The sequence below is a fragment of the Lynx canadensis genome, chromosome E2 (genome assembly GCF_007474595.2).
Source record: "Lynx canadensis isolate LIC74 chromosome E2, mLynCan4.pri.v2, whole genome shotgun sequence".
Classification (NCBI taxonomy): Eukaryota; Metazoa; Chordata; class Mammalia; order Carnivora; family Felidae; genus Lynx; species Lynx canadensis.
In genome coordinates this window covers 50,048,292-50,073,253 of record NC_044317.1, presented here as the reverse complement: position 1 = coordinate 50,073,253, position 24,962 = coordinate 50,048,292, and the positions used below count along the sequence as shown (strand labels likewise).

At 58.3% G+C, this 24,962-nt stretch overlaps 1 protein-coding gene and 1 long non-coding RNA gene across 2 annotated transcripts; one reads left to right on the top strand and one right to left on the bottom strand.

Moving 5' to 3' along the window:
* Positions 1–5,794: 5,794 nt before the first annotated feature.
* BCL3 (BCL3 transcription coactivator) lies at positions 5,795–17,499 on the bottom strand. Its single transcript, XM_030297607.1, has 10 exons — positions 17,237–17,499; positions 16,354–16,717; positions 14,466–14,619; positions 9,587–9,695; positions 9,153–9,357; positions 8,966–9,054; positions 8,673–8,750; positions 7,850–8,017; positions 7,494–7,611; positions 5,795–6,411 (listed from the first exon to the last, which is right to left on the bottom strand). The coding sequence occupies exons 1-10, from the start codon at positions 17,237–17,239 to the stop codon at positions 6,224–6,226; spliced, it is 1,476 nt and encodes a 491-aa protein (XP_030153467.1). The 5' UTR covers positions 17,240–17,499; the 3' UTR covers positions 5,795–6,223.
* A 1,664-nt stretch (positions 17,500–19,163) lies between these two features.
* Positions 19,164–24,459, top strand: LOC115502336. Its single transcript, XR_003965060.1, has 3 exons — positions 19,164–21,303; positions 21,693–21,870; positions 22,056–24,459. It is a non-coding gene; the product is annotated as an uncharacterized LOC115502336 (long non-coding RNA).
* The last annotated feature ends 503 nt before the right edge of the window (positions 24,460–24,962 follow it).

Here is a 24,962-nt window from a genome sequence, read left to right as displayed (position 1 = left end):
CGTTAAAAAAAAAAAAAAAAAAAAGTGGAGGCCAGAGGCGCCTGGGTGGCTCACCAGTCTGTTAAGGCGTCTGACTCTTGATCTCAGGTCTTGAGCTCACAGTTGTGAGTTGACACGCCCAGTGGGGGAGCCTACTTAGAAAATATATAATTATATAATAATAATATATAAGAAAAAATAAAAAGCGGAGGCCAGATCCTAGAGTAGCCACAAGAGGGCGCTCCAAGTACAGACGTAACGCCTCCCTAGGGAACAAGTGTCTCAGGCCACGCCCCAGACTCTGGCCACGCCTCCGACTCCCTGGCCACGCCCCAAGGCTCTGACCACACTTCAGGCTGCTGCCTGCCCCTCATCGCAGCCAGGCCTCTGAGGCTGGCCACGCCCCTTAGTCACACCCGAAGGCCCCGGTCACACCCCAAGGCCGCGTCTGAAGCAGCAAATTCACCGTCCCAACTCCCCAAACTCTGACCACAGATGCAGGCACAGACTTAGATACTCTAGAAACGCAGAGCCTGAAAACTTCAACTTTTAAACCATGACTTTTTATTGTGCAATCACTTTTTTTCTCTTTTGAAATCGTTTTAAACTGGCAGGAAAGTCGCAAGAATAGGACAGAGACTTCTTGCGTACCCCTCACCCAGAGTCACCAGTCGTTAACAGTGGCTAGTGGGCTCCATCATGGGCTGTCTCTGCTTTTCTCCCCTCGGAACTGTTGGAGAGTAGGTTTCAGGCGTTATGTCTTTGCCCTAAACGCTTGTGTTTCCACACATGAGGTTATTCCCCGACACAGTCACAGTGCAGTTATCAAAATCAGGACACTTGCCAGTGGAGTGCATCGTCTCAGAAGGCGCAGGATATGGGTCATTCCGTTCCTGATGATGGTGAGTCTCAGAACCCTGGACTCCTAGGCTCACCAAGTCAGCCCCCCCCGCCCCCTCCCGCTCTCTGGGCCTCAGTTTCCCTTTCTGTAAAATGGCAGTTTGGCTTCCACGAGGGTCTGCAAACACATCTAACCAGTAGATGTGTCCGGGTTTGTTTGCATGCTCCTAAAATTGTTTTTTGGGAACGGCACCAACATTTAGGATTTGGCAGATTTCATGCGTGTGTCTGGAAGAGATGTTCCATGACTGAGGGTCTGGATTTACCCAGGGTGGTGATAGCAAGTGAAACTTTGCAGCAGGGGTCGGGGTCTCCGAGAAATGCACTTGAAAATAGGACCTTTGGCTTCAGAATGTTAGGACTGTCACAGACGAGGCGAGCAGCCTTGGTGGTAGTGGTTGAGGGATGTGGGCTTAGTTCTGTGAGGTCTGGGGGGGCTGGAGACCCTATATATGGGCCTCCTCCCCCCTCCTGGGAGTCTGCCCTTCTCCAGGGGAAGGGGGATGGGGGTGTAAGGGGGATGGGGGTGTAAGGGCACGCGCCCAGTCCCAAGGTTAGGAGGCTGAGAGGGGATTTCCACGTGTGGAGAAGCCAGATCCTTTGCTTTAGAGAAGTAACTTACCAAGGTCAATGCCCGGTTCAGCTCTTGAACCTGGGGCGAGTTTCTCACACATGAAGAGGCACATCACCCACAGCCTGGACTCACAAGTTCAAGGAGATTCCCGACACGCACTCTAGGCTGATATTGGGCCAGGCCCTGTACTACACGTCTGGCGCCCACACTCTCATTAAGTCCTGATCAACTCCTCAACCCCGAGAGGCGCATGCTAATCCCATTTGGCCAACGAGGATACTGAGGCTCAGGACGGTAAACTCATTTCACCTACGGTCGCGTTAGCCACTTGGTAGCAGAGCCCTGGCGTGACAGATACACTTGCTGCCCCTTGATGACTGTTCTCCCGTCTTCCTTTTGTAACAGAACCTCAGAATTTTAGCTGGCCAGAAAAAAATGACATTTCCTGGTCTCCCTTGTGGGCCCATGACCAAATTCTAGGCAATAGAATGTGATATGTAAAACTTCTGGGTTGACTTTCTTTTTTTTTTCTTCTCAATGGTTGGAATGAGGATGTGATGGTGGGAGCTGGAGCAGCCATCTTGGGCCACGGGGTGGAAGTGCGAGGGGAAGGCAGCAAGCAGCAAGGTAGGAGTCTGGGTCTCTGACATTTTCAAGCTACTATTCTAGCCCTGGGTGTTCACTGGACCTTTACGTGAGAGAAACACAGACTTCCATCCTAGTTAAGCTGCTATGTATTTTTATTAAAAATATTTTTAAGTTTATTTATTTTGAGAGAGAGAGAGAGAGAGAGAGAGAGAGAAAGTGTGGGAGGGGCAGAGAGAGAGAGAGAGAGGGAGAGAGAGAATCCCAAGCAGGCTCCACATTGTCAGCCAAGCCCCCCACGAGGGGCTCGATGTCACAAACTGTGAGATCAGGACCTGAGCTGCAATCAATAGTCAGAGGCTTAAACGACTGGGCCACCCAGGTGCCCGTAGCCACTATCTATTTTTAGGTTTTGTTAGAAAAGCTGAGTAAAAAGTGTAGCTAATACACGCATCTAGGCTAGGACCTCGTTATCAAGATAAAGAATAGGCCTCTCCTCCTCTGCCTGGCCTCCCTCAAAACCAATTCCCAGATGCTGACCACACCAATTCCCGTTTATCAACTTCTCTCTCAGCACCACACGCAACTCATTCGTGTCTATGACCCTCATGACAAACTGGCAAGGCGGACGCTATTATTACGTCCCCTTTCTGCAGATGAGGAAACTGAGGCGCAGGGCCCTGAAGTCCCCTGATTGAGGTCGCACAGCGAGGAGGCGGGAGGGCACGACTCGAGCTCAGTTCTGACTCCGGGGCCTGTGCTGTCTCACTCGCACCCCTGCTTGTCATCCTTTCCGGCAGCACGCAACGTGTGCAGGGGCGCGCACGGTCCCACGTGCAGTTAAAAACAGACACGGGGCGCCTGGCGGACTCGGTTGAGCGTCTGATTTCAGCGTGGGTCGTGATGTCACGGCTGGGGAGTTCGCGCCCCGCATCGGGCTCTCCGCTGTCAACGCAGAGACCGCTTCGGATTCTCTGTCCCCCCACCCCCCTCTCTGCCCCTCCTCTGCTCTCTCTCTCAAAAGTAAACAAACCTTAAATTAAAAGAAAATAATAGATGCTACCGTGCACGACCTTCCTGCACGGCAAGGGGGCCCAGTGATTAGGAGCATGGGCTTTGGAGGCGGCAGACCGGGGCTTGGGCAGATTTGCTCTCTCTGAGTCTTAGTTTTCCCGTCTGGAGTATGGGTGCTGTCATGGCCAGTAAAGGGCTGCTGATATTTTCGTTTCTATTCATACCTTCCAACCGGTCCCACAGGGTGACACGGGGCCCGACGCAGGCACAAAGAATCGCGGGGAACCATAACGTAGGTGGGGGGGAGTGGGGTGGCAGAGGCTCATTCATTCTGCCCCCTCACTTCTCAAGGGTCTGCCCCCTGCCCCGCAGTGTGCTGGCTGCCCTGGGAAGGGCGGCCGCAGGGAAGGAGCCCCCTGCTGGAGAGACAGTCATTGTACAAGGCCTTACACGTGTGATGGGATTATCACATGAGAAGTTCTCACACACAGCTGCCGGCAGGGCTCAAGGTCACCCTCTGTAGTGGCTTGCATGGTGGCCAACCCCCCCCCCCCCCCCCAAGGCCCTCATAAAAATATGTCCCCATCCTAACCCCTGGAATTCATGAATATGATCTTACTTGGCAAACAGATCTTTGCAGATATAATTAAGGCAAGGTTCTTGAGATGAGACCATCTTGGATTACCTAGGGGGGCCCTAAACCCATCGTCAAGGATCCTTACAAGAGACAGAAGAAGAGGGGCGCCTGGGTGGCGCAGGGGGTTAAGAGACTGACTTCGGCTCAGGTCGTGATCTCATGACCTGTGGGTTCGAGCCCCGCGTCGGGCGCTATGTTGACAGCTTAGAGCCTGGAGCCTGCTTTGGATTCTGTGTCTCCCTCTCTCTGCTCCTCCCCCGTTCTTGTGCTCTGGCTCTCTCTCTCAGAAATAAATAAACATTTTAAAAAATTAATTAAAGAGACAGAAGAAGAGAAGACACAGACACACGGAGGGGAGGCCCCACGAAGATGAGACACAGACACACGGAGGGGAGGCCCCACGAAGATGGAGGCAGAGGGAGGGGAGGCCCCACGAAGACGGAGGCAGAGACCACAGGCTCAGGAGTGCGGGGGGCCTCCGGGAGCTGGGAGGGGCAAGGAGCCCTTGGAGGGGGTGTGGCCCTGCTGCCTACTTTATTCCAGACTTCTGGCCTCTAGAACCGCGAGAGAATACATTTCGGGAATAAATTTCGGTCGTTTTGTGCCACCTGGTTTGTGGCCATTTATCACAGCAACCCTAGGAAGCTAACGGGCCTTCCTCGGGGGTTCCAGCCTGTCTTTGCTGTCCCCACTGTACATCCATCCTTTCCCGATGGTCAAATCCCTGTGCCAGGTCTGTTATCCACATACCTACCTCCTAGTAACGTTGCTTCTCCAGCGGGCGCCTGGGGTCGGCTGAATAAAGGCTCTCAACGGTATCTATGTCCTAATCCCTACAATCTGTAGATGTCACTTTAAATTTTTAAAAATATATTTTATTTTGGGGGGGGGTGGAGAGAGGGAGAGAGAGAGAGAATCTTTTTTTTTTTTTAACGTTTATTTACTTTTGAGACAGAGAGAGACAGAGCATGAACGGGGGAGGGGCAGAGAGAGGGAGACACAGAATCCAAAGCAGGCTCCAGGCTCTGAGCTGCCGGCACAGAGCCCGACGCGGGGCTCGAACTCACCGACCGCGAGATCGTGACCTGAGCTGAAGTCTGATGCTCAACTGACTGAGCCACCAAGGCGCCCCAAGAGAAAGAGAATCTTAAGCAGTCTCCACACTTAGCATGGAACCTGATTTGAGGCTCGATCTCACAACCCTGGGATCATGGCCTGAGCTGAAATCAAGAGTTGGCCACTCAACAGACTGAGTCACCCAGACGCCCCTGTGGATGTTTATTAAAATGGTTTTTTTTTTTTTAATGTTTATTTATTTTGAGAGAGAGAGAGAGAGATACAGAGCTCGAAGGGGAGGAGAGGCAGAGAGAGAGGAAGACAGAATGTGAAGTGGGCTCCAGGCTCCGAGCTGTCAGCACAGAGCCCACCGCAGGGCTCGAACCCACGAACTGTGAGATCATGACCTGAGCCCAAGTTGGATGCTTAACTGACTGAGCCACGAAGGCGCCCCTGATCTTGGACTTCTGACCTGTGAAACTGTGAGTGAATAAATCTGGTGTTTTAAGCCACTAAATTTGTGGTGTTTTGTGACAGTGGTGACAGGAAATGAATGCAACCCCTGAGTGATACGTAAGTGACACATCCACAGAGTCAAAACACAAACACTGCATGGTGGCCGGGGCAGGGGGAGGGCTCTGGGATCACGGAGTAAAAAAAAAAGGGGCACGTGAGGCAAGGCAGCCACACGGAGTCACACGATGACCACAGGTTTCGACGTTACAAACACTCACCAGTGCCACACGCACACAGGCCCGGACACAATCAGTCCCGTGACAGTCAGCCGTGATACCACAGGGACACAGAAGCCTCAGAAGCCCGCCCATCTGCAGACCCCCAGGGTCACTACGGAATCCAAAAAGGTCCCCCGGAAAGACGTCACGCCCTGTGTCATGCCCAGAAAACAGTGGCGCGGTGACACGGCACAACGAACGCACCAGAAATCCCAGAGTCACCGCACCTGTCATCATCGGTCGGAGACGGATGCGGTCACCCATGGAGTCTGCGGCTTTGGCGGCCCCGCGTGCAAGAGGCCCAGCCAAGCCGGGTATGGTACAAAAATAGTTTATTACAAAAGAAATCTAACCAAAATGCCTAATAATTTACATTGTTATCAGTGCCTGGCTACAGCCCATCTGCCCCTCCTCAACCATCTGGGTAGAGGGGGCGAGGGGAGTGGCGATTCCCTGGTTCCACCAGCTCTGGGAGAGGAGAAGGAATTTGGGCGGAACTCAAGACAGGGGCCTGGTGCCAGAGGATAAAAGGTGTAAGAGTCCTGGGTGGGGGGCTCGGGGCGCGAAGATATCTTTGCTCGGAAGAGGGGGCTTATGGGTAGATGCTTGTGCCTCTGTGCAAATCCTGGTCCTGAAGATTGGGGGGGGGGGCAGAGTGAGGTTTTCACAGTTTCCAGGAGGCTTGACCCCAACAGGGCAGGGAGGTCGCTCCGCATGAGTCTGAGATCTGCCCCCCCATCCCTCTCAGCTGCCTCCTGGAGCTGAAGAGGGGGGCACCGGCCGGCCAGGGGCTCGGAGGACCCCAGCGAAGGTCAGGAAGGCAGGTGGAGATGAGGGAGGAAGGAAGAAATTGGGGGGAGCCATGGGGAATCCAGGTGGGTCCTTGGGGGGAGACTGGGAGGGCGAGGAGGAGGGTGATGTAGAAAGGAGACCTGGGGGAAGAAGAAGGGTGGGCGCAGTGAGAGACCAGCTCTAAAGAGAAGGGGTCCGGACCACCCTGGGTGTCTGGGGAGGGAGAGGGGTCTAGAAGGTTCTTCGAGGGTAGAGACAGGAGCCTGAAAGATTCTTAGAGGGCAGAGACAAGGGCCTGGATGGTTCTGGGGGAGGAGAGGCGAAGGGCTTGGGGTCCTGGATGGTTGTGGGGAGTGGGAGGAGGGGTCGGGGGCCTGGAGGTTGGTGGGGGGAGGAACTGGAGGCCTGGATGGCTGGTGGGGGGAGGGGCTGGGAGCCTGGATGGTTGGTGGGGGGAGGGGCTGGGGACCTGGATGGTTGGTGAGGGAGGAGCTGGGAGCCTGGAGGTCTGTGGGAGGAGGAGCTGGGAGCCTGGAGGTCTGTGGGAGGAGGAGCTGGGAGCCTGGATGGTTGGTGGGGGGAGAGGCTGGGGACCTGGATGGCTGGTGGGGGGAGGGGCTGGGAGCCTGGATGGTTGGTGGGGGGAGGGGCTGGGGACCTGGATGGTTGGTGAGGGAGGAGCTGGGAGCCTGGAGGTCTGTGGGAGGAGGGGCTGGGAGCCTGGATGGTTGGTGGGGGGAGAGGCTGGGGACCTGGATGGCTGGTGGGGGGAGGGGCTGGGAGCCTGGATGGTTGGTGGGGGGAGAGGCTGGGGACCTGGATGGCTGGTGGGGGGAGGGGCTGGGAGCCTGGATGGTTGGTGGGGGGAGGGGCTGGGGACCTGGATGGTTGGTGAGGGAGGAGCTGGGAGCCTGGAGGTCTGTGGGAGGAGGGGCTGGGAGCCTGGATGGTTGGTGGGGGGAGAGGCTGGGGACCTGGATGGCTGGTGGGGGGAGGGGCTGGGAGCCTGGATGGTTGGTGGGGGGAGAGGCTGGGGACCTGGATGGCTGGTGGGGGGAGGGGCTGGGAGCCTGGATGGTTGGTGGGGGGAGGGGCTGGGGACCCGGATGGCTGGTGGGGGGAGGGGCTGGGAGCCTGGATGGTTGTGGGTGTAGGGGCCGGGAGCCTGGATGGCTGTGCGAGGAGAGACTGGGAGGTTGGTGCTGCGGAGCTAGGTTCTCACCATTGGAGCTGAGGAGGCTACTGCTCTCAGGGGAGGTGGTGGCACTGCGGTCCGGCGAGGGCTCTGGCTGTGATGCAGGAGCGGGCCTGGTCGCCTTCCCCCTCAGGATGTCGATGACCTGTAGGAGGACAGGGGTCACCACCAGGCTCCTCCAGCCCACGCTGCTCTCCCTCTCTCCAGTCTCGGCGTGCGCGGTCGGCTCCGTGCCTCAGTGTCCCCTGTCCGAGCTCGCTCCCACGGACCCACAGGCTGTCCCGCTCCCCAGCGCGAACGGGCACAGACACGCGCGCGCACTCCAATGTCCCATCCGCGCGGACCGGCGCTCGGGCACAGGCCCTCCCAGCGCGGACACTCACCCGGCGGCTGCGCGCCACCATGAGCGGCGTGTCGTTGTGGCAGTTCTTGAGGCCACTGTCGGCGCCGCTGCGGACCAGCGTGCGCACGAGCGGGAGGAGCCCGCGGCCAGACGCGGAGTGCAGCGCCGAGCTGCCCGAGTACATCTGCGCGTTCACGTTGGCGCCGTGCTGTGGGGCGGGAGCCGAGAGTCAGGCCCGCCGCGGCCCCGCGGGACCGGGGCCCGGGCGGCGGGTGGGGCGGGGCCACAGGAGGGGCGGGGCCGGGATGGGGTCCGAGCGCGGGGCTGGGGACTGAGGCTGGGCTCCCCCCCCCCCCGCCCCGACACCCGGACCGAGGCCAGGACCCGGGCGGGACCAGATCCTGGGTGAGGTGACGGAAGGGTGGAAACCAGAACCCAGGGCGGGTCAGAGCGGGACTGGGCGGACGGGCTGAACCAGCCGGAGCAGGACTCCGCCGCCCGGCCGGAGTAGGGGCGGAGTCCGAGAAACGAAGGGTCCAGAATCCAGGCGGGGCGGAAGGACCGCACGGGGAAAGGGTCAAAACCGGCCAGCGGGGTGAGCAAGGCCGCCGCTGCACCGGGCCCGGCTCGGGTGGGGGCGGGGGAGGAAAGGGAGACGGTCCGGGACCAGAGGGCAGCCTGGAGGGGTGAGGTCATAGACAAATGGAGGCCTAGAAGGGCGAGACAGCGCTGGAAGCGGAGCACGAGAGGGAGCCGGACCTGGAAGGCAGGGTCGATGCCAGGGACGGGGGAGGCGGGTGGGGGCGACTGCTGGGCTGGTGCTGGAGGGTGGGCGAGCGGCCAAGGGCGAGGGCAGTACCCACCTGCAGCAGGAGCTGCACCATGCTCAGGCTGTTGTTTTCCACTGCGTGGATGAGTGGGGAGCGGCCGCTTTTAATGTCCTGCAGAAGGGAGGGAAGGTCTCGGAGTCGCTCCAAGCTCTGCCCAATCAGCCGGCGGCCAGCATCCCAGCCGCCGGGTCTGGCGTCTCCATCCCCTTAGATACTTCAAGCCCCACCCCCACCCCCCGCTCGCGCGGCGTCCCACGCAAGCCCCGCCCCCTCGGGGGTCCCGCCCCGGCTCCTCTTGGCCCCGCCTCCGGTCCGCGCCTGCTCACCACCGCATCGATGTCTGCGCCTCGCTCCAGCAAGAGCAGCACGGCTTCGGGGCACTCCATGTTCACGGCCACGTGTAAGGCGGTGAGCCCTGAGGTACAGGAAGACTCAGTGTAAACCTTGGTTTGGGGGCCCTTGGACTTCAGGTCTTGCCAGACAGTCCCACTCGGCGCCGGGGTAGGTGCTCACCGTCGTAATTGCGGGCCTCTAGGTCCACGGTGCCCGGGGCTGCGCTGTCCAGCAGGGCCCGGAGGCAGGTCGGGCTGCGGTGCTCACACGCCAGGTGGGCTGCTGTCTGGCCATGACGGTCCAGTGCCATGGGGCTGGCACCGGCCATCACGAGGAGCCGGACCACAGATGGCAGTGTGGTGATCACAGCCAGGTGTAGCGGTGTCTGGGGGAACAGAGACTGTGAGGCACCTGTGCCCTGCCCTGCGTCCCAGTCCTGTCTCTCAGAATTTCCGAGTCCTGAGCCCCAGCTCCAGTCTCACTCAGGAACCAGAAATCTGGAGTACATCCTCCCTCAGATTCAAGAGCCACGGCCCCCAGCTCCTCGCGTCCCAGGATTCAGGAGTCCGGACCCTCGGCCCGCTCTTCCATCAGATCCAGGCCCCCGGGCTCACCTGTCGTAGGTTGTTGTAGATATCCAGCTCCCGGCCCCCATGCTGGAAGAGGTTGACAAGCCGATGCACAGCAGGCAGATTGCCCTGCACCACCGCAATGTGGAGTGGCCTGGGGCGGGGGAGGGGATCACAAGCGTTAGGGGCTGGTTACCTCTCACCCCCATAAAATTAGTGGTGCGAACTCCCAACGTGTGCCGGGGACTTTGGAGGAACATCCAGAATCCAATCACTTCTGACCCTCACTCCCTCCATCCTGGTTCAGCCACCATCGCCTCCCTCCTGCACGGTTCCCTCCTCACTGGCCTCCCTGCTTCAACCCCAGCTCTACCATCTGTCCCCCCCCCACAGCATCCAGAGAGCCCTTTTTGCAACTTAAATCAGATCAAGCCCCTTCTCTGCTCAGGACCCTCAGATTAAAGGCCAAACAGGCCTTGTGGGGGCTTGTCTCCCCCTTCTTCAACACTTTTGGCTTCTCCGTCTGCCCTCTTAACTCTGCTTGCCTTTCTTGCTGTTCCTTGAACAAGACAAGCACGCTTGCCTCCCAGGGCCCTGACACTGGCTGTTCCCTGGAACAGTGGTCCCCCAGATACCTGCAAGACTTGCTCCCCTCATTTGGGCCTCTGCTAAAATGGTATGGCTACGACTCCCTCCCCTTCCCCCTGCCCCTGCTTACTTTTCCTCCACACCATCATCTGACATTGTACAGTTTACTTGTTTCCTGTCTGAATCTCCCCCGCTAGAATGTCAACTCCACCAGGGCAGGGCGTTCTGTCTGCTTTGGTCACGGCCCAGCGCCCAGGACAGCTGCCCGGTGCTGAGCCCAGCACACATGTACCCAATAAATGAACCCATCGCAGTGATCTTGCTCATGTGTGAAATGCGCAGGGATGAGGCAGGTGCCATCGAGTTCCCTCCACCAGTGGTGACTTGCACGCCACATGCAGAGCATTTATTTGGAGGAGTGTTTGTCCGAAGGGGAGGTGGGATGTAGGGGGATGGACGCTGGGCCGCACGCATAACCCAGATCCCCCCTTCCAGACTGAAGGACTCATTCCCTTAGCTTATGGGAAGGTCGTGAGCTATCAGCTGTCTCTGGGAATTACCCTCTGCTGAAAAGAAGTGCTTGCCCGGGTCATGAGTGGGGGCAGCCGCCATCCACTGGCATCCCGTGACTGGGCGCTGCTGGCACAGAGGGCCTAGCCTCCGGCGCCATGTCTAAAGGCCATTCCAGCTGCAGCATTCCCTGTGAGACAGCTCAGTCCCCCTGAGGCGACACAGCAGCCCAACTTCTGTCCAGTCCTGCTTCCTTCATCCCCGCAGGTGTTGATTTGGAGAGTATGTCCCAGTAAACTCCATGCGCCTTCCCACAGCCCCCAACCTGGAAGGGTCATTTAGAGTTGAGGGCAATCTGGGATGATGGTGTGTGTGTGTGTGTGTGTGTGCGTGTGTGTGTGTGTGTGTAGGGGGGACCATTAGCACTAAGGGTACAAGGTTAACTGTATATAGACAGGCCACACAGCCTTCTTAAAGTCCATTTACTAGAGCAACGAGTTTCTCACCCATCACTGCCTCTTCCTAACCCAAGCTGCCGGTGAGCATTGGCTCCCCCCATGGAAATGTGTTTCCAGAATCCATACTTTATTGTTTTTTTTTTTTTAATTAAAAAAAATTTTTAATGTTTATTTTTGACCGAGAGCGTGCCCAAGTCGGGGAGGGGCAGAGGGAGACTATGAGGCAGGCTCCAAGCTGTAAGCACCAAAGCCTGACGTGGGGGCTTGAACCCACCAACCCCGGGGAATCATGACCCGAGCCGAAGTCTGACGCTTAGCCCACTGAGCCACCCAGGCGCCCCTAATTTTTAAGTTTTTAAAATCAGAACCCGACGCGGGGCTTGAACTCACGACCTTGAGATCAAGACCTGAGATGAGATCAAGAGTTGGATGCTAAACCGTGGAACCAGGGATGGCGGCTTTGGGGGCTGAGCAGGCCAGGGGCAACCCTCCCTCACTCCAGGTGCTAGAGCCAAGTCACGTGGCCCTCCCATAAAGTATAGCCCCCATAAAGTATAGCCCATAAAGTTTTCTCCCCCATAAAGTATAGCCCACAATAGCGCCCACGTCCCAAGAGCAGCTCTGCAGGTGAAACGCTGAACCTGGATCCTGAACCTGGTGAAACGCCGAATTTAAAAGGAAAATGTTGGGGGAGGGGCCGGGCCTGGGCCGGGGTGAGGGTGGAAGGGCGGAGAAGGGCTCCCTTGGCTCCCTTCATCTCCCAGGAAGCCCTGCCTGCGTCCCCCTCGGGGCGGGCAGGGTTAAGTGAGGGCAGAGGGAGCGAATGATTTCAGAGAAACCGTCCAGGCCCGAGTTCCCATAAACGCGCGGGCTGCAGGGGGTGGGGCGGGGCTGGAGGAAGTGGGGACGGGAGGGGCGGCCCAGCCCTCGGACTTCCAGTAACAGGTCTGCTGGGCGGGGCTCCGCTTCCTGCTCCCGGGGGAGGGAAGCCTCCCGCCGGGGATCTACCCCGGCCACCCCCCCCTCCCCCGGCACCCCCCCTTCCATCCTCGCCTGGGGGGTGGGGCAGGAGGGAGGCCAACCAAAGAGACCGAGCTTCCCTGGAGGGAAGGACCCCAAGTCTTGCACCCTTCAGGGCTCAGACTCCAGCTGCCTCCCTGTCCCCCATATCCCGGCATCCACCCCTCAGCTCTCTTAGGACCCGGTAGGTAATACGGTGCCCTAACTCTTTGCGGATACCAGCTTCCCCAGTGCCTGGGAGTGATCGATCCCCAAGTTGCCCTCTACCCTGTTGCTTAACCCCTCAGAGGAATACAGTACTCCGACCTCCCCTCTCTCTTGGAGACCCAGAGTTCTAGTTCCCCGGCGCCTGACCTCTTGAGGGTCCAGATGCCCTGAGATCGTTGCTCTCTTGAGTCCCTAGAGGTCCAGCCTCCCAACCAAGCTTTGCTGCTCTGGGGAACCAGACTTAGCGTGTCCCCCTCCCCCGCTCCCAGGCTAGCCAGCTGTCCATTCCGGTAATGTCTTGGCCCCAGCGGAAGGGGTTAAGGTTAGCTTGAACGCCAGGAGGGGGAGGCTGCGAGTGAGTGACGGGTGCTGACGTGGGGGAGGCAGAGCAGCTGGGCTGCGGTCAAGTTCTGCGGGAAGGGATTTCCCCCAGCAGGCAGCTGAGGAAGAAGTGTTTGCTTTGGGGGGGGGGGGGAGAGCGGGGGAGGGAGGGAGGGGCGCGGGCCTTGAGACTGGGGTGCCAGGTCTTCTGTGTTCACAGGCTGCAAACAAATCACCCCCGGGGCAGATACAAATTAAATCTATTTCACAGATGACCCCAGAGGTACCCAGAGTGGGAGGGAACTAGTTTTGTTCAGCCTTTTAGGGATCAGGCACTTTCTCCTGCTTGGACTCACAGAGTGGCCCACAACCAGCTGGGAAGCTCTGTTAGAACATCCACTTCCAGGTGCTGAGGACCTACTGTGTGCCTGGCCTTGTTCTATGCTCTAGATGTAGGTACACCATTACGCCCAGTCTTAATCTGGATGGGTACTACAGGAGCCCTCCATTTTCCAGGAGGGGAAACTGAGGCTCGGGGATGTGCAGTCGCCTCCCTGGCCAGCATTGGCGGTCCCCCTTTTTCTGCAGAAGTAAGCCTGTCCGTTCTGTCCCTACCTCTCGTTTCCAGTCCCCAAACCAATGCCCAGATAAGCGCTTTATAAAAGTCATCTCACGCCTGCCTCGCAGACTCTCACACACTTAGAGTTCTTGTTTTTATAGGGGGAACTCAGGCAGAGGGTGGGGGGGGTAGAAAGTGGCCAGCGGAAGTTCCAACCTAGGTAGGTAAATAAGAATCGTGATGTTCAGGTGTGTGGTGAGCACAGAGCTAAACCATCCTGCGCAGGGGTTCTCAGCAGCCTCAAGGGCAAGTTCTCCAAGCTGGAGGCAATCAACTATCGGATTTGTGAAATCAGTTTAAGGAATCGGCAAATTAATTGAATGGCCTATGACCGTGAGATCAGGAAACACACTAGAATAGAAAACACAAAGTAGATCCCATCTAGTAAGGGTGACTTGTTTTGTTCTGCGCAATTTTGATTTCAAGCTTGTCTGTGTGTACATGTGCTGGGCTGAACATAAGGTAATAATATGAATTAATACTTACTGAGCATTTCTAACCGACCAGGCTCCGTGCTAAGAGCTTAACGTGCATAATTCATGCGACAAGTCAATCAATGAAATGTCTTTCTCGCGGTTGGATTTTTTTTAAAAAGAATTTTTGGGTGTATTTTATTTATTTAGGGACGCCTGGGTGGCTCAGTCTGTTAAGTGTCTGACTCTTGATTTTGGCTCTGGTCAGATCTCACGGTTAAGTGGGATAGAACCCCGAGTCAGGCTGCAAGATGACAGCAAGCACCCTGCTTGGGATTCTCTCTCTCCCTCTTTCTCTGCCCCTTCCCTGCTCATACTTGCGTGCTCATACTCTCTCTCTCAAAATAAACGATTAAAAAAAAAAAACCAATTATTTTATTTATTTAAAGTAATCTCAAACGTGGGGCTTGAACTCACAACCCCGAGATCAAGAGTTGCACGCTCTACCAGGCGCCCCTCTCGTGTTTGCATTTTGATAAATATGTTGATGCCCCCTGCTTCAAAAACAGTCCTAGGTTGTAAGTGCTGTCAGACTGCCCATTTTTCAGAAGAGGAGACTGAGGCACGGCGGGGGGGGGCGGGCAGGGGGGAAAGCCTTGCTCAAAGTCACAGCCAGCAGCGGAGACAGGATTCTAACTCAGGTAGAGGTAATTCAGAAGCCCATGTGTTGTGGTGGGTGAGGTGGGGGGTAGGGCTGACTCCCCCCATTAATGGGGGGCTTTACTCACGTGTCTCCGTCCTCATCTGCACGGGTGGCCACGGCGATGTCAGCCGATAGGGGATGTTCCATGGAGCACACCATGGGGTACAGGGGTGTAGGCACGTTCAGGAGAGGAAAGAGGGAGCCCATGGTCGGGGTCGGGTACAGGGGCAGTAGAGGTCCTGGACAGAGGAAAGGACATGGGTGGTGAGGCCAAGTCAGCAGACCCTCAACCCACCCCTACCTCCAGGCCTTCACCCCTCCTGTGTCACCTGTCCTTTTTTCCAGGTCCCTTTTGCATCTCATACTGGGGCTGAGAGGCCCAAGACAACCTGGCCTTGTACATCCATCTTCTGGGCTCTGGCAACTTCCTCCGCCTTCACCATTCCCCCTGAGCCCTGGTCACGGTCATTGTCACTTACCTCTTCGTGCTTCTGACCTCCATCTCTTACTAGGCAGAGTCCCTTAAGGACGGGACTGAACCCCATCATCACCCAGCAGGGGACCCCAGGGCCTGTTTGCTGGGTGAATTTGTGGCTGAGGGAGGTAAGAATGGGTGTAGGGTGTGGGGTGACTGTGTAGAGAGTTGGGGAGAAAGGGGGTCAGAAGGAGAGAGGAATGGCGTCAGAAGCCAAATACGGCAGCAAAGACATATCCACCCACCACACAGATGGGGAAAACTGAGGCCTGGGTTCTCGTCCAGGGAATGGGGAAAGGGGAGGAGGCAGTGGCAGGCCTCCTGGTGCACAAGCTGAGGCTCTCTAAGTGCTGTACTCCGATGGGGTGGAAGGTGCAGGAACGGGGCCAAAATCTGGAGGCCCTAGGCATGGGCTCTCTGCAGCTTTTGGGGTCACTCGGGGATGGTAAGGTGGTAGCAGATGCCCCTTCCTTGAGATCAGGGATGGAGAGAATGATGTTTGGCCTTCTTTATCATCTCCTGATCCTTGGGGGGCCCCATCCCTGCGCCCCCAAGTCCTAGTATCTCCGGGTTCAGCTCTTGGTGCCCTGAAGCCTTTTACCTGGAGACCCCTGAATTCTTCATCCTGGCCCTAAGTCCTCCAGTCCCAGAACTCCCCGGTCCTGGCCCGCATTCCTGGAACCCTAGAACCCTCAGTCCCCAGGCCTTGACTTTGTGGCCCCCTGACCCTGTGACTTCAGATGAGCCCCTGATCCGTCCTGTGTGACTGTACCTAACTGGGTGCCCAGAGCCCGGGATCTCTGTCCCGCTGGCTCCCCAGGACCCCCTTCCCTTCCATCCAGATATTGACTCGGATGCTTCAGACTCCCACTCTGTTCTCCTGATTCCCACTATTGTCTGGTATCTCCTGGGTTCCTGAGGTTCTGATGTCCTGACATCCCTAGTATCTGTCTTCTTAGAACCCCAGTCGCTGTTTCCCTGACTGCCTTTCACACCACGGATCTGGATGCCAGGAACCCCAGTTTCTTGGGCCCAAGTGCTGATTCTGCAAACCCTAGATATCTGGGTTCTAACGAGCTTGTAACTCTGTTCTTGGGACTGTAGGCTCTGTCCGCTTGATTCCCTGAGACCCCCTATCTATGCTGCTGGGCACTGTCCCCTGGGTCCCCATATCTATGGCTTTCGGATGCTGAGCTCTGTCCCCCAGAGCCCCCTGAACAGCCGGTGTTCTGGGACCCCCATATCTGTGTCCCAAGGCACTGCTCCCTGATGCTTCCACAGTGGTGTCCCTGGAACTTCAGGCTCTGCCCCCTCTCAGTTCCCCAGAAACCCCATATCGGTGTCCTTGGGACCTTGGATTCTGTCCCCCCTTCCCCCCCCCCCGTTTCTCAGCTCCCTGGGACCCCCTGTATGTGCGGCCTGAACTCAGTTCCCTGGCTCTGGTGACCGTCTGCCCCGTCAGACCCCGATCTGGCCAGGACCCGTGGGAGCCACTCACCCTGGTAGTAAAGCGCCTCTGGCCGGGCCAGTCCGTGGGGGGCCGCGGGGACCGCCGGGGAGTCGGAGCCGCCGCCTAGGGGATCCGGGGTGACAACGGGGCCCGCGGCGCCGCGGGGGGCGGCGGGTTCCGGGGAGGGCGCGCGCAGCGGGCGCTTGCGGAGTGGCAGCGCGGCGCCGGGGGGCCCGGCGGCCTTGGGCCGGGTGCGCAGGTCCACGGGCCCCTCGTCCATGGCCCCCGCGGGGCATCGGGGCATGGGGCCGCCGGGGACGGCGGCCGAGCGGGCGGCCGGAGCGCGGCTCGGCTCGGCTGCACGGGAGGGTGGCTGCGCCGGGCGCCGGGACTTCCCCTGCCGCCGGCTGAACTGAAGGGACTTTTGTCGGCCGGGGCGGTGCCGGTCGCCCGCCTCCCCGCCCCCGGCCCCCCCCCCCGCCCCCGGGGCCACCCGTCCGCCCCAGGGGTTTCCTGGACCCGCCGCCGCTCCCGCCACCCCGAGGTGCAGCCCGCCGAGCGTCCCGCCCGCGCCGCCGCGCCCCGCGCCCGCCCCTCTCCCGACCCCGCGGCGCCCCCGGCGGCTGGGCCTCGGTGGGGGGCGGGGAGGGGGGAGGGGGCGGGGTCAGGGCCTGGGGGTCCCCACCCCTACGGCTGCCTGCCTCTCTCAGTCGCTGTCTCAGTGCTTTGGTGTCTCTGGCTAATTGTCTCTATCTCTGCGTCTCTGAGTCTCTAACTCTGTCTCGTCCGACTCTCCGATCTGGAGAGTCTTTCTTTCTGGGTCTGGGTGTCTCTCTCTCTCCCCCCCCGTCCCTCTATCTCGACCTTTGCGTCTTTCTCTGTTCTCACTGTCTCTGTCTCTATCTCTATTTATTGTCTCTGTGTCTCTCACCATCTCTGTCTCTCGAGTGCTGTCTGCGCTCGGCCTCTTCCCTAGGGAGGCATTCCAAGCGGCCCTGGGCTCCCTAGGGCGCGGGTTCGAGTCCCGACTCCCACTTCCTCGCCCGGTGACCTTGACCAGGCACTTCCTTTCTCTGAGCCGTTTCCTCCTTTGCGGGAGCAGAAAGACGCACCCAGGTCAGGGGCTGCCCTCGGCGGGCGCCCGGGCGCTGTCCCTCTGCCAGCCCTGTCCCCATCCCTGCCTCCTCCATGTGTCCCAGCCGAGGGTCTGAACTTCGCTGGGGGTGGGGGGCGGTGGGGAAGGGCACAGGGAAACAGCGAGTGTCTCTCTCTCCGCGGGACCCCTGCACACTCAGCTCGAGCTTCTGGGCGAAGAGTTGGTGAGAGACCAAGGAAAAGAGACACAGAGAGATAGCAAGAGACGCGGAGACACAAGACCAGAGTCGGGGCGGCCACGGCCCGGGCCCGGGGGCGGCAGGGTGCTAGTCCGGCCACCCCTTCTCCCCCGCCTCCCCCTCCCGCCCGGGCGGGGTTGGTGGGTGGGGAACAGGCCGGGCGGGTTGGGGGGCATGACTCAGAGGCGGGCTGGAGCTAGTGGGCGGGGCGGGGCAGAGGCGGGCCTTTTCCGGGTCCCGCCCCTGCCTCCCTTCTCTCCGCCCCGGGGAGGGGCCCCAGCGGCGCGGGGCTTTCCCGGATTTCCCTTGAGGCGGGGCTGTCGCTGGGGTTGAGTCCGGGTCACTGAGTTACCGGAGGCCAAGGGGGAGGCTTTGGGGACCGGGGGCGGGGGGGGCAGAGGGATGGCGGCTGCACCCCGGATCCGTCCGGGAGGCACGCAGGTCCCCCTGGCTCTCTCGTGTCTCGCCCTGTCTCTGCAACTCTGTCCCTGCATCCCTGGCCCTCGGCTCCCTGTCTCCGGCCCCACCCCCTGTCTCTTTTTGTCTCCCGATCTCTGTCTGTGTCTCTGTCTCCCTGGCGGCGTCTCTCTGCGACCCTGAAAGTGGGTGTGGGGCCCCGTCCCCAGGAAGGGACTTTGCCCACGACTCTGGCCCCACCCCGGTGGATCGTTAACCAGGGATGTGAGGAGCAGCTGTGGAGAGAGAGAAGCCTCACCCCTTCCCCCTTCTCTCCTTTCTGCCTCTCTCTGGGTGGCCCCCAAGCCCCCTTAGCCCCTGTAATGGGGAAACATTTGGGGGCAAGGCCTGGGTCCAGTCCCACCTCCACCATTTGCTCCCTGCGGGACCTCAGGCGAATCATCTGTCTTGAGACTCAGTTTGGTCTTCTGACAAATGGGACTGATGTCAACCCCCTGCCTCCCCGTGTCGGGGGAGCTTCGCCCAGGGCAGGAAACGAAGGAATTAGGCTGGAGAGTCTAGGTGCTGCCGTTCCCATCCAGACAGCCCTCCCTCACCTGGGGAGGAGCACAGCCCTGCTGCACAAAAGGGGAAGTTGAGCCTCAGAGGGGGCGGGTTTTGTCAAGGTGGTGACCCTAGGAGGTTGAAATGGAAGGACACCCAAGTTCCTCCTCCTCCCAGTCTCCCTAGGGCAGATAGAGCGATGGCTTTGGGCCCAGACGGGCCTGGGGGGGGGGTGTGGTGGTGAGGGGGGTTATGCATTTGGCCCAGAAGGGGCTGAGAGAGAAAGAGTGCTGGGGGGTCTGAGTCTGAGGATGGACGACGGGTAAAAGTCTGAGGGAGGAGGACCTAAAGGAGGAAGACAGGTCTGAGAGAAGTAAATGGTCTAAGAGAGGGGGAGAAGGGAGAGAGAATCGGTCTGAGGGAGGAGGTGAGGGTCTGAGGGAGGGGAAGAAGGTCTGAAGGAGGAGGCACTGTCTGAGGAAGTCTGAGAAGGACCAAGTGAGGAAAGCAGCTCGGAGGGAGGAGGAGAGACTTGGCTGGCGCGGGGCGGGGGGTGGGGGGGGTTGTGATGGAGGAAGAGGTTTGAGGGTGAGGACATGAGGGTCTGAGGACGGAGAGCACGGTCTGAGGGAGGAGGAGCAGTTTGAGGAGGGCCTCCTTGGGACAGAGGGAAGAGAGGAGTGCTTGGGACCAAGCAGCGACTGAGGGAAGGGAAGAGAAGGGAGGCCTGGAGTCAGCCCCGCCCTGCAGCTGTCTAATTTCCCAGAATCTTCTACTGCTCAGGAAAGTCCCAGCTCCCACAGCCGCCTCCCTCCAGTGTCGGGAATGGAGGATGCGGAACCAGGACGGCTGCCCCCTCCTTTCCCCCCTGGCTCCCAGCACCCCAGGCTGGGAGGACTAGGGTCTCCCCTCTCGGCGCTTGAGCTCCGGAGGTCCCCTGCCGGCAGGGGGCAGCCCCTGGATGAGTCCCAGAAAGTTCCCAGAGAGAGCCCGGAAGTCCTGCATGGTGTCTAACCACTTTCCCTCACGCAGGCTGCCTTTTGTATCTGTGCAAATCTTTTCTTCCCTCCCACTGCTCCTTCCCTTCTACCCCTACCCCCAGGGAAGGAAGGGCTGAGCCCGTCCAAGGTCCCGAGAAGGAAACAAAGGCCTAGCTGGAAGGCTGTGGGCCTTGGGGCACTTTCTTGCTCTTGGGGGCCTTCCAAGAGGGGAGGATAGTGCTTGTTAGATACTAGGTTCCCATTGGCTTAATTCCTGGGCCTTTTTCTGTCCCAAGTTTTGCTCCCAACTGAGGCCCGAGCTTCTGTTTTCATCAGCTGTGTGGCTTCCAGGCCATTACTGAACTTCGTGGAGCCTCAACTTCCCCACCTATCAGACAGACTAAATCGAGACCCTAATGCTTCCGTCCTCTAGGGCCCGATGGATAGGAAGTGCTAAAGGCGGTGTGGCTGCAATTATTATGATCCCTATTATAACCACAGGAACAACGGTGATAATTATTCCTATCCAGGAACCTGAAGTTTCAACAGCTGGGCCCATTTCATTGAGGAAATTGGGACCCAACATGCTGGGCCTGGAAGATACGGGTTTGAGGCCGGGTTCTGCCATGTGTCAGCTGTGTGTGACTTTGGATAGGTGGCTTTCCCTCTCTGTGCCTTTGTTGGTGACTTTACTGTTGGGGATCATAACAGCTCCTGCCTCACAGGGTTGCAGAGCAGATTGAGACCACGTGTACAGAATGAATAACTGAATGAATGAATGAACGGTGTCCCTTCTTGCCTCCATATTGCCTGCCTTAACTCATCGGGCCAGGCCTTCCCTGTAACCCTCTCCGCCCAGAGATAAAGCAAGATGGGCCCATTCGCCGTGGGCTGAACTCCCATGAAGAATTGGCCCACGTAATCCTCTTGACATCTCGTGAGGAAATCCAGCTGAAACTCCCATTTTACGAGTAAAATCCCATTTTACAGAGACACAACAGAGGAGCGGAGTCCCTGCTCAGGGTCATCAAGATTTTATGCCAGGTCTCTGTGTCCCCTGCACCCCGGCTGCTGGGGCAATCGGTCCCCGAGACCACAGGCCTTCTGCCTCCTGTCTAACTCCAGACCCCTATCCCCTAAGAAGGGAATGGCTCAGGAGGGGAAAACTCAGGCACAAAGAGGCAAAGTCACGGCCAGAGATTAGCAGGTCTACAGTCTGTCTGCAGGCTCCAGGCACAGGGAGGGTCGAGCTGATGGAGGGAAGGTCGCGTCGCAGCAGGAAGGTATAGATTTAGATTGAAGAGAGGGTTCCGGGAAAGCGAGCAGAGTGCACAGACAGAGGAGAACAGACCTGAGCCTGGAGCTGGGGGGCCCTGCCCAAGGTCACACAGCTTTGGGCTGCGATTCCACCCTGGGTTTGCAGACTGCCCTGCTCCCAGAGGCTGCCCTTCCCCCCACCCCCCCAGGAGTGAATACAGGCCAGCTTCCTGCAGCATGGCCTGTACCTCCTGGTTCCTCCCCACCCTGGGGCCTTGGCAGCTTCTGGAACCCCTGGCACCAAGCAGGATCGGCCCTTCTGGGGCCTTGGCCAAGACTTGATCTTCCCCTTTCTCCCTCTTGCTGGGTCTGCACGCACGACGCTGAGTCAGAGGATTGCAACATCCTCTCCTCGGGCTTTGAGACCAGACATCCTCTGCCCCGTGCACTGCCTCTGTCGGGCCAAGGTGATGCGGTGGGAGACATCTACAGATATTGGCATCTGCCCTGGGTGGGGCTGGGCAACCTCAGAGGGATCCCAGTGAGGCAATGGTAGACAGACGGTAGGCGGCGTAATGCTGGGCCTCAATGTCCTCATCCGTAAATGGGGCTCCCTGTCCAATTGGCTTCGAATCCCAGCTCTGCCACTTACCAGCTGCGTGACCTTGGGCAAGTGACTTATCCCCTCTGAGCCTCAGTTTCCTCATCTATAAAATGGGGACGAAACCCAGCGAACGCCTCATGGGGCGGTTGTGAGGGCCAAAGGAGTTAGCAATGCGTCGACCCAAGCTGGCGAGGAGTCAGTTCTCGGGAAATGGAAGGTAGTATTTTTCAACGATTGCTATTATTAATACAGATATGGGAGCGGCAGAGGCTGCTTGGATGTCTCAAGAAAAGACATGCGGCGTGGCTGCCCCGCGTGCAGATGGCTGGCTGAGAGCCTCCCGCAGTTGGTTCCTTCAAGTTCTGCCTCAGCTTGCCAGTCGGGGACACCAGCTCCTGGCAGCGTCTGGCCATTGACTGAGCCAGGCAAGGTAGGGGATTCTGGCCATTTCTGCTACTCTGGGCTTCCTCTGTGTGCAATCTTTGCTGCAGGGGCTCCCCCTTGGGCTGACATGGTGACCTGATCGTTCCTCCCCCCCCCCCACCTCCCAATCCCGCTTCCCCCTTCCCTTTCTCACGGACCGCTCTCGGTAACTTTTTGCCCTCCTGACTCTAGGCACCTCCTTTCTGGAAGACCGGATCCGTGCCGATGGACTTTGGAGTCGGACAACCGGAGCACGAGTGTTGTCTCTGCCTGGGTGGCTTCGGAGCGGCATCTGATCTCTCCGAGCCTCAGTTTCCCCCTCTGAGTCATGGGAACGGTAACGTGATGGCTGAGAGGCTCCAGTGAGTCAGCAACGAAGCCCTTAGCACACTTACCTGGCACCCATACGTCACACTCATCCATCGGGAGGGAGACAGATCTGGGCCTATTTTCCACTCTGCCGGTTTCTGGCCTCTAAGCCTGGTCTGTAAGGTGGGGATGGACCCTGTCCTTCCCCGAGTAGGGCGCCCTGAGTCAGGTGCGGAAAGCCCCGGCCAAGCCTGGCACACCAGAAGCTCGATAGCCGGGTGGTGTCATTGCGGCCACTGCCTTGAGGGGCTGAGCCGGCCAAGTCATCTGAGGAACAGGTGAGCAGGGAGCTGTAGGGCAGGCATGTCTCACCCCCGTGGGGCCCTGGTCTTGGGCTGACCAACGAAGGGAAGTCCCAGGGCTGGGAAACCGTGGCGTCCTCCTGTAGAAGCTCCCTGATTCTGGGATACACCACAGAGGTGGGGAGGAGGGAGGAGGAAGCCCCCTGCCTTGCTCATTCAGTGGGCAAGAAGGGAGGGAGAATGTACGAGAAAAAAAAAAAAAAAGTCGGTCTCCCTCGTCAGACTAGAGCAGACCTCCTCCATCAGACTGGGAGGTCCCTGGGGTGGGGACAGGTTCCCCGTCAGTGTAGGAGTTCCTTGTGCCTTTGAGTTGCGTTCTCCCTCCTCCGTCAGATCAGGATCTCCCTCAGAAGGGGGCGTGTGTCACTTGTCCACGGATTAGATTATCTCTAAGAGTGAGTGATGCCTCCCCTATCAGACTGGGAATTTTCCCCGGGGGTCGGGGTGGGGGGTGTCTGGGGCATGCCTCTCTGGGGACTGGGAGGTCGCTCGAGATGAGGCGACATGTTCCCCTCGTCTGTCTAAGGACATCGGTTCTCAATTGAGGGGGGCAATTTTGCCCCCTTCGGGGGACATCCGGATGAGTATTAGACTAGAGCTTCCTGAAGATGGTGGGCATGCCTCCGCCATCGTTCTAAAGTTCCCTGAGAGTGAGTCTGGGTCCTGCCTCCTCCATCAGACTGTCGCGCTGAGTTGTGGAGCTTGAATTGGCCGTTGTATGGGGAGCCCTGTGAGGGTGAGATTAATCTTATCCCCAGCATTAAATGGGAAGTTTGGATTACTCAGGAGGGAGCTGTTGCCTGTCTCCTCCATCAGATTAGTGCTTGCTTCCAGAGCCCTGAGTCGAGGAAGTCTCTCTCTCCCGTCAACCCAGCCACTCCCTGAGACGGGACAAGCCTCCCCCAGTTGGAGTCCCCACCACTTTGCAAACGCACTCCCCAGGGCACAGCCCAGAACCCATCCCGGAGGAAGGGACAACACCTTCCCTGGAGAGCCAGCCTTTTTTCCTGGAAGTTGGCATGTCCCCAGCCCGAGGCCACAACCACTGCTGCGGCCACCAGGGCCTAAAAATACAGATGTAAAAGTTCCCTGGGCTCCTGGGAACGCCGAGGTCACACCAGGCTCTTCCTCATTTGAGCCAGAGCCACAGCGAACTGTCCTCTCCTGTGCCCCAACTATCGTCCCAGCGGGAGCCACCACCCCTGCCCTCCAGCCCCCTTCCCAACAGAGTGAGGACCAGGGCGGGGGTCTCCACCACCAGACTTGTGGAGTCGGGTCGCCAGCCGGAAGCAACGCCTGGCACCGCTTCTCAGCTCTGCAACTCTGGGCAGGCATCTGGAAGGCGTGAGGCCGCACCCGTGGATTGCCTGGCCCTGGGCTGGCTGGTGACAGATGGGGTAAACCGGGGCGGGCGGGGGGCGCTCCTCCAGTCATGCCCTGCAGGAGCTGCGGGTGGGGGTGGCTGTCGGCTTGTGGCGGCTCCTTTGGCCATTACCCATCTCTGAACTTGTCACTTTGGCCTCCTGTGGTTACGTGGCGTCACAGTGCGTTGGCTCACTTCTGGGAAAATCAAATCGTATTGTGTGTTTCAGATCCCAATTCTCCTCCTGCGGGTTCCCTCTGCCGCCCTCCTGCCTTCGGGCCCAGGAATGTTACCCCCCTGGAGACCCAAGTCATCTGAGGAGCAGAACGGGGCCGAACGGTGGGATTCAAAAAATACGTATTTTCACATTATGAAACATAATGTGGAGAATTACATACAAGACAATGTTCCATTTTACGACCTGTTGTAAAGAGAACAGTAATAGTTTTGCCAGTTCATCAGAAGCCCCTTTGTGCCTCTTCCAAATCACAACACTTTTCCTCCCTTCAGGTAACCCGTGTTTCTTTTATGTGTTTTTTGCCCTCTTTTATACATTTTTTTTATTTTGTAAATTGTATTTATTAAACAATTTTTTAATGTTTGTTTATTTTTGAGAGACAGAGAGACAGAGACAGAGCACGAGCAGGGGAGGGGCAGAGAGAGAGGGAGACACAGACTCCGAAGCAGGCTCCAGGCTCTGAGCTGTCAGCCCTACGCGGGGCTCGAACCCACGAACCCTGAGATCGTGACCTGAGCCGAAGTCGGACGCTTAACCGACTGAGCCACCCAGGCGCCCCCATACTTTTTTTTTTAATAAAAAAATTTTTTTGACATTTATTTATTTTTGGGAGACAGAGAGACAGAGCAGAGTTTGTGGGCTAGAACTCACAAACCGAGAGATCATGACCTGAGCCGAGGTCAGATGTGTAACCTCCTGAGCCACCCAGGCGCCCCATACTATTTTTTGAAAAGATTTTATTTCTAAGTGATCTCTACACCCAACATGGAGCTCGAACTCACAACCCTAAGACCAAGAGTCACACGCTCCACCGACTGAGCCAGCCA